This window comes from Notothenia coriiceps, unplaced genomic scaffold (genome assembly GCF_000735185.1).
Source record: "Notothenia coriiceps isolate Sejong01 unplaced genomic scaffold, NC01 NC01_scaffold00011598, whole genome shotgun sequence".
Taxonomy (NCBI): domain Eukaryota; kingdom Metazoa; phylum Chordata; class Actinopteri; order Perciformes; family Nototheniidae; genus Notothenia; species Notothenia coriiceps.
The window spans coordinates 119321-128104 of record NW_011344299.1 but is presented as its reverse complement, the minus strand read 5'-3'; the positions used below and the strand labels follow the sequence as shown (position 1 = coordinate 128104).

At 38.0% G+C, this 8784-nt stretch overlaps 2 protein-coding genes across 2 annotated transcripts in view; both read left to right on the top strand.

Annotated features, from left to right (window-relative positions):
• Positions 1-6961, top strand: part of tnni4b.2 (troponin I4b, tandem duplicate 2) — a 19955-nt gene extending 12994 nt beyond the window's left edge. The window contains exon 7 of the mRNA XM_010772697.1: positions 5994-6961. Coding sequence (XP_010770999.1) covers positions 5994-6080 — 87 coding nt within the window. The 3' untranslated portion in view covers positions 6081-6961. The remainder of the gene's footprint in view (positions 1-5993) is intronic.
• A 164-nt stretch (positions 6962-7125) lies between these two features.
• Positions 7126-8784, top strand: part of tnni4b.3 (troponin I4b, tandem duplicate 3) — a 4207-nt gene continuing 2548 nt past the window's right edge. Inside the window, exons 1-5 of the mRNA XM_010772690.1 lie at positions 7126-7290; positions 7995-8040; positions 8163-8169; positions 8466-8510; positions 8598-8729. Coding sequence (XP_010770992.1) covers positions 8030-8040; positions 8163-8169; positions 8466-8510; positions 8598-8729 — 195 coding nt within the window. The 5' untranslated portion in view covers positions 7126-7290; positions 7995-8029. The remainder of the gene's footprint in view (positions 7291-7994; positions 8041-8162; positions 8170-8465; positions 8511-8597; positions 8730-8784) is intronic.

The following is an 8784-nucleotide window of genomic DNA, read 5'->3' as shown; positions in this document are numbered from 1 at the left end:
GTGTGTTTGTGTGTGGTGTGTGTGTTGTGTGTGTTGTGTGTGTTGTGGGTGTGTGCTCCGCATCGACCCACCTCCAATCCTACTAAGGTTCCCGGGTCGTGAACGCCCCCCCCCCCCCCGTCTCTTGTGATAATAATAGAAAAATAATTATACCAAATAAATTATAGCATTCGCATTCAATCTACTCCCCTCCTCCGCGTTTTCATAATACGGCACATAATTTTTTTTTGCATGTTCTTTTTTGTCCCGAACATAAGACAAGCTGCGGCTTACTCGTGGCGAAAGGGAAGTAATAACGACCTACCATACCCGCGAACGACTCGTTACCTCCGTTCGCCTCGTCTCGTCCCCGTAGGGGTTAACTGAGACACTACCCCCTCCAGTCATGCACACGGAACAACGTGGGCGGTGAAAAACTATATATTTTTATACTATACAGGGGGGTTATATAGTGACATTTTGTATTCATACCATTAAAGTTAGCTTAATATTATGCGTTACTTTCCTTGAACGACTAATATCCTTGTGAAATTACCGCTCAAATAATAAAAGGTTTCTAACACTGGGGGGGGGCCCCGTTAAAGCGAGGTGCTTACCAACTATTACGACGGAAGCCGGTCGGTGTCGCCCTCAGCGACTTACGTCCCATGATCAATGTGTGTGTGTGTGTGTGTGTGTGTGTGTGTGTGTGTGTGTGTGTGTGTGTGTGTGTGTGTGTGTGTTTCTGTGTGTGTGTGTGCGTGCGTGCGTGCGTGCGTGCGTGCGTGCGTGCGTGCGTGCGTGCGTGTATGCTTGAGCACTGTGCAGATAATGATACCACTGAGTTAAAGAGACAAGAGTTAAACAACTTGTGTCAAAGACAATTCCTGTTTGTTTCATCATTCTGAGGCGCGGGGCTTTCTTCTTCTATCACCCTCAACATGTTTGCCCATGTTTAGTTTGGTCTGAGTGGATTCAATTATGCTGAGCTCAGTGAGATGGCAGGAGAATTTGGAGGTTTAGACAAGCTATATTGTACTGATTGGACTCAACTGGAGCGATATTAATGGGACAGGACTGCATTAGGATTGAATGTATTATTCCGTTTATAACACTATTTTCTACTCTTTTAATGTCTGATCTTGGGTGTGTTAGATGAGGTAAATGTGTTACAAACTTACATGGGGAAAAGAAAATCAGTTTTTGATCACAAAGTGGATTTTATTTTGATAATCTAGCCAGCCTTGGTTATGATGAAGCATGCAGAGCTACCTTGTATATAGTTTTGTTACTAGACATTAGGATATTATGTCATGCACCGTTTAATCTTCCTTTGTCCCTATCCTACCCCTCTTACAGTAACATTCTCCTCTCCCTTTCACCAACTGCAATCATTTTCATTCATAAATGTCCCAAACAGGGACCTAATCATTTTCTCTACACCCTAATTTGTTATTTTGATTTATTTTCATGTTGAGTCATTTCAGCAATGCACCAACTGTACCTCTGAGTATAATGACAAACTGGAGATTTCATTTCAGCATTTTGAATGGCAGTAACTTGTGTGTGAACACGAAAGAAAAAACGTGGAATTTCCATCTCGGTGATACATATTCTAGGGTTTTGAATCTTGTTTTTAAATTAATGCAATAACCAGCTACACCACCCTTGCAGAGTTTCAGGAAAGTAATGTTGCATCCCTGCTGGAATGAGTGATGATATTTTACTTTCTGATAGCCTCATTATATCCCCCCAAAAAAGTAATATCTTCTGGGGTTAAAAACAGCAGATACTAAAGTTTGAAATATTGTGTTAATATGATCACTTTAAGAACATTTTCTTAAAGGGAAAGTCCACCCTATAACTTTCAGTCCTATTCTCACAATGGTCATTTGCTTTAGGGAGAACATCACAATGGTAACTGTTGCTAGCTTACAGAAAAATAAACCCTGACTATCTTTTTATTTATTTATTTAATCGTTTATTTGGCAGGGACAATGCACAGTAATGAACACTTAAAACATTCAAATGTGTCAAGCGTAACAGTGCCAGATTTAGCTTTGAGCCAATTTCCATCCGCAGTCCCTCACATAAAACATTTAAGAAAATTACATTTTACAAACATAGAAAAAACAAAATACATGATATGCAAAAAGTGCAAAAGAGCAAGAGCAGCATACACAAGTATTTACCACAGTACAATATAGCAGCTACGACATATAAAGTGCAAGAGAAGATAAAAGAGCTACATAAAGTGCAAGAGGAGATGCCCCTGTGTTAAAGTGCATTTATTTAGCGGTGATTGCACGTCTGTTTGTTTCTCAACCATTCTTTGAGTTGACCTTTAAAACTATTGAGAGTGGGACAATGTTGAACCTTTATGTATTTTGATACAAAGTTTAAATCTTTCTGAAGCTTTTGATTTACACCTCCTATAAGTTATTGTTTTATCTCACCTTTATTATTAATCCCCATACTTATCCAATTTCATAAAGTTTATTTTTAACCGTTCACCACCTGTCCAGCAGCAGAGAGCAAAATGTTTGAGCAGCTAAAGAGACAATTATGTATTCCCTTGTTTGCTAGCCATGACATTTTAGCTGTGCACCATTTGTCCTGTGATAAAGTGTTTCTTACCCCTAATTGCCAAGAACTGGTTAAGCATCTGTAAAAGACTATACTGTAGGTCCTAATAATACAAAGTTTGGTCCAACAACAAATCGAGCACTCTCTAGCTTTCTGGAAGGTAAATCTTTTTTGTTATAAATATCTTGAACAAAACAAAAGATCTCAGATTCGGACTTACATTCCCTATTTGTTGATTTGAAATGTATTTCCCCTACTTCTGTATGGATCTGGGCCCGTCAACAAGCTCTCACTTCTCCAGGTTTGCATCTTTTACTCATGCACCTGGGCAATGAAAAGCCATGTTAAAGAAGTGGCCAAGCCCATGGACCAGAACCAGCTTAGATGTACACCTGATAAAGAAAGGTAAGGAATAATTTACTGAAACAAATTTCTTAAAGAGAAACTGTGGACAGACTATAAAACTACATTGTATGAAGTTCTTTATAAAATGACACATAAATAACCAAGAAGGTATAGGTGTTTCAGCCAATTAATTTGGGCTACTGTACTGTTTCCTGTATCATCATGACACACTTACTGTATATAATGGAGTCTTGACAAGTAGGGCCAGATCCCACTGGCTTTTCGGAGCCAGCAGTCATGTCAATATGCGGACTCTGTTATTCTTTGTTTTTGAACTGTGCCAGAAATTAAAAAAGGTTTTAACCCAGACATGATCCCACCACACGATGAAAAATGAACACACAGAAACACTTCCTGACTGAGTTGAATTGCGGTCACAGCCTGCCGCAGTCATTGTAAGAGATGAGCATGGAATGAATAATTAAATTGCAGTTGCCCATAATGAAATGAAGATTATACAAAACACACACATCACTCACACACACACACACACACACACACACACACACACACATGCGCATTCCATGAACTCACAAAAATACACAAACAGAAACGCACACAGACCGGAAGCCTTGTACAGTATGCCAAATTACTGGAATTGGACAGTAGTAGTACACTCTTTACAGTAATTGACAGTGGGTTCGAATCGATAATTAAAGGTTATGAAAATACATGAGCAATAATTATCAATATACCAATGTGTGACGTAGGTCTGCACAGGGAGAGAAAAGATACCTCGGCTCTCACTCAGCTCGCTTCCTCTAATTATATTACACAGACCATATACTGCAGCTGAGCGGAGTTAGCCAGGTGTGAAGCAATAATTGGGAAGGTTATTTGCCTATTGCATAATGCTATTTATCTTACAGTTTTTAAGGAGTGTGTTGTATTACTTACAAAGACACTGTGTGGGTGTATGTGTTTGTGTGTGTGTGTGTGTGTGTGTGTGTGTGTGTGTGTGTGTGTGTGTGTGTGTGTGTGTGCGTGCGTGCGTGCGTGCGTGCGTGTTTGTGTGTGTGTGTGTGTGTGTGTGTGTGTGTGTGTGTGTGTGTGTGTGTGTGTGTGCCTGTGTTTGAGAGAGAGAGAGAGAGTGTGTGTGTTTGTGTGTGTGTGTGTTTGTGTGTTGGAGCAGTGTGTATTTTTACAAGCCTTGTGTTCAGGGCTATCAAAGCACGAACCAGATGTGACTCCTTGTTAAGTGAAGTGCACCGTTAGCTGTGTAACAGCCAAACACATTAAATATGGTCAGAACTCTTTGATACATTGCTGACATTCCTTGTGATAAGTAGCCTATATTAATTCTCTATTCATTGCATCACATCATCTTTCCAAACAACAGAGGGCTTTTGAATGGAGGATGCAATTGATTGACAGCTTCAATGCAATCGTTCATGTCAAAGACCTCCTGTCTGAATTTTGTGACTTATTAGCATTACACAGTTATATAACAGATGTCATTTACGTCAGCAGATCTACATTAAATGTGATTTTTGAGTTCTTTGAAAAACAACATTCATATGGAAATGTAGTATTATTATTATTTGTTTAAATGCAGTGTGCATATATCTAGCTAATGTGTTAAAAACATTCCCTACTACAAACAACCTTTTCAAAGCCATTTTAAAATAGATTTTAATGTCAGGTTACTGCCATACTGTATGATTGAGACTTTAATCATGTGCACCAGAGTGAAAACACTGTTAATTTCAGCATTCAAGTTGTTATTACGCGCCATATGTATTGAAGAATTCTGAGAGTTTTTTCCTGAGTTTGGGTGTCGGAACCACAGGGCGTTTTTGTCAATTATACAGCTAGCTGCACAGCTAACCAAGTTAGCTTGCTAACAGCATCTACTACAGATTTAATTTAAAGACGTCTTGATNAATGTATTTATTGTCAAAGCATTTAATATATTCATTGCTATCGGGATGTTAAGAGCATTCCATGGAATATAACAACAAGTGTTTCTGAAGTGAATTACCTACCCCACCTTTAAGTGAATAGACACTGCCTCCGAGTGGCAGCACAGAGTCATAACAGAAACTAATGCTTAAAGCCTGATGTACTCTTATAGCATTCAACATACAGTATATAAATAAGGGTTAGATCATCTGCAGCAAGATTAGCTTTTTATCAAATATGTGGTATTGAGCGATCTGAGTTATTAATTGATTATTTGAACACACATATACAAACAAAATCTGAATAGTTTAGGACCCTAGAAACTCAAGATCCACGGATAAGCTTTTGACCACAACTTGTTTAATCTTATTCAACTGTATCGCCGGTGGAAGTCTGCAAGAGTTGTTTGATGGTTTGAGATTTGTCTAAAGAAATTTCAAGGCTGCTTCCAGCTCTCAATTTTGGATAAATAACAAATAGACATATTGATAAGTCTCAGTGTTTATAAATACATATATGGATGTGAAGAAGTGATCTGGTCGAAAATAACTTCCCTTTGGTTTCATGTAAATGAATAAATACTGTAGTAGTTTGGGTTAATTCTTGACTCACAGTGGTGGAATGGCATCAGCACGTGACTTTTTCTGAATTGATCCCCTGAACAGATTGAAAACATGAAACTGAAGATCACTGAGATCCAGAGTAAGTTCAAGAAGCCGACCCTGAGGAGAGTGAAGATCTCAGCTGAAGCCATGCTGAGCGTTCTGCTCGGCTCCAAACACAAGGAGACCATCGACTTCAAAGCCAGCCTCAAAACGGTCAAGAAGGAAGAGGAAAAGGTACGCCTGGCTTTTGCTTCAGGGTCATGCCGTCAGGTTACAGCCCATTGCATTCAAATGATCTGTTTCCTCTTGCCTGTGTTTCATCTGTGATTTGTTAAGATTCCAACAGAAGCATGTGTACATAATCTGCTGCAGTGTTTAGTGCAGGAATTTATTTATTATTCTTATATTTACAAGCAAAGATATTCTCCAACACGGTGTGTGTATTTGTGTTGTACAATATGGTTGCAAATACTTATGTTTCAATCACTTTCAAATCATCATTTTTTCACCCCACAGAAAGAAGAGGTGACTGACTGGCGTAAAAACGTGGACGCCATGTCTGGTATGGACGGCAGGAAGAAGATGTTTAACGCCGGCCAGTAGATTCTGGATCAATATTGGATCATTCAATGGATTGATGGATCATTACAGCCCTTTTTGTTTTAATAATTGCTTAACTTTGCTGACTGTCTTACCTTTATTATATTGATTGAGGAATTAAAAGTTGAACAACTACCCTTAAAACCAGGATAGACTTGCTCGTTTTAATATTATAGTTATAAAGGAGAGCAACTGTTTATCTAAAGCATATTTTAAGTTGAGGATTTAGGGAATAGTAAAACTGATTTCTTAGTCACTTACAGCTTTGTATTAGAGTTGTGCCTGGAGAATAGAGTATAGAGGAGAGTATATAGAATACAAAGCCTTTATTGTCATTGTACAAAAAACGAGATTTGTAGTACAACGCTGTCCCAAGTGCAGACAAACAATAAAAACACGCCAGTAGGACAGACTGACGTAAACAATCGAACAGGGGGAATAAATAGTTAAGAGCAATGGCGTGAAAAGCTATAAAGGGAATAAAAAAAACGCATATAAGTAAAGTAATTGAAAGAGCATATCACTTAAGTGGCTTGGTGGCCTGAGGTAGAAACTGGAGCACTGTAGTTCTCATCTACGGCCATGTGATGGCAGCAGAACTCTTTAAACCATCTCTCAGAAACTTGTAGAGCTACAGGATAATATATTGACTGTGGAGAGAGACATTGTTTGTAATAAACAACTGCTAGTTTATTATCTGCTGTGATACATGTATATCAAGCTTGTCAGACATTCAAAATGCATTGCCTATTAAATGCTAAAGATTAAACAGCATGATTGCAGTCTGTGTCATGTTTTTTGAGTGGTCATATGTGATCTTAATGTTGGTTGATGTACTTGATACAAACATGAAACCAGCAATAAATAAAAATATATGAATCCTGCCATTGTTTTTCTCATCTGTGTAACCGATTTAAATGTATTTGGGAACAACTTCAATTTCTCAAACCTATCTTTGGCTCCTTTGAACTCCACCACCCGTCTTCCTTAACGTGGAGACGGGGGACATTAAGAAAGCATCACAGGAGGACATTCCCAAGAAAGATTCATACCTCATACATGTGAGATGTGAGGGACGCAGAGCAAGAATGGTGCGGACAGAGGGTCTATTTTAGTGAGCCACTCACATGGCCGCTGGAATCTATATATCTACCCTCTTTCTGCGCTTCTCCTCTCAGAAAAAGACGCCTTTGAGTATCTGTCTCCTGCTAAGGTAAGGGGTTTTGTTTTGAAGTATTACAGAACATGAAGGGATTAAACAGCTAACGTAGGCTTTTTATTGCAACACAAAATCATATCAGTTTATTAGAAATGAGAAAAGAAAGTGTAATTTTTCAACTCCAAAACAGCTTGTTTGTTTGTCCACTTATAATTCCTTACAACTGACTGTTTTCTTTCTAAAACTATCTCACTTTACAAACAATTCTTCTTACACTGGAGTCAAGGAGGAGAGTCTTTTTTGCTTAGGTTAAAAAATCAGCTGGTTTAAGTTTTAAATAACTAATCACAGTGTGGATTTATTATATGTATGTGTGGATTTGCAAACTGGTCACATTGATTATTATTTTGTCATTTCGTGGTATTGAGCTGTACATTTAAGAATATGTTTGCTGTTAAAATACAGGGATATAAAATATTAAATAGAAACAACATGAATCAGGCCACTACTACCACCAACCATTATGGTCTTGATTGATGATTTGTCTGGTAATTATATTTTTGGCAATGTTTGACAGAGTATTTTTGAAGGTGTCAGTTTGACCTCTTGACAATGTCATACATTGTTTGTGTCCTCTCCTATACAACTGCAACCTATAGGATGTCTTAATCCAATGTGTTGAATGTTGCTTTGCTTCTGTTAAAGTACCTTAGTTGAGCTTCATGTGTGTAAAATAGTCTTATTCCTTTCTTCTCTAGATAAAATTAACAAGGGTAAACATACAACTGCAACCATGTCTGAAGGGTAAGTAGCTATGTCTTATTTACTTATCACTCAAATTATATTAAAAAAAGTTCAACGAGTGTAACAAATTGCACCTTTTCTCTTTCTCTTCTTGAAATACATCACCTTCTTAATTGGATAAGGGGTTCGGTAAGTTGATTTTACTACGAAAAAGTAATGTATCTTGACTATTTGTGGAATTGATTGACTTAACACTTGTATAATAAGGAAATATTGTAAAAATACAATATAATGAAACGTTTAAATATGAAGGGTAAAGTCAAATTCAACCCAGGCTGTAGTCAGTGTTGCACAAAGTGTCATTGTGTTGGTTGTTGAATTGTAAAGAGACTAATGTCCAACACCTGCATGTACATAGAAACTGCTGCTGCTTTATATTGAAATGTTTTCCAGAGATTTGATATGTATGACGTCTTTTTTTCCAGAAACCAAAGCCAAAGATCAGTGCATCTCGCAGACTGTTCTTGAAGGTAATGTATGGCAAATAGTGTGAAAGCAAGGCTTCAACATATTCTCTTGTTGACTGAAGTGTAATTCTTTACATGTATGTACACCAGACCAAGCTGCTAAAGAAGGCCATTACTTTGCTGGATAACGACATACAAATGAAGAAAGAGGAACGAGAGAGAGTCCTCTCTGAGAGAGTCCCACAACTGGAGCTGTCCGGCCTGTCTCCGCAGGATCTACAGGTAGCCTACATTTATCATTGAGTCATTTTACTCCATATAATTACATATATTTGGG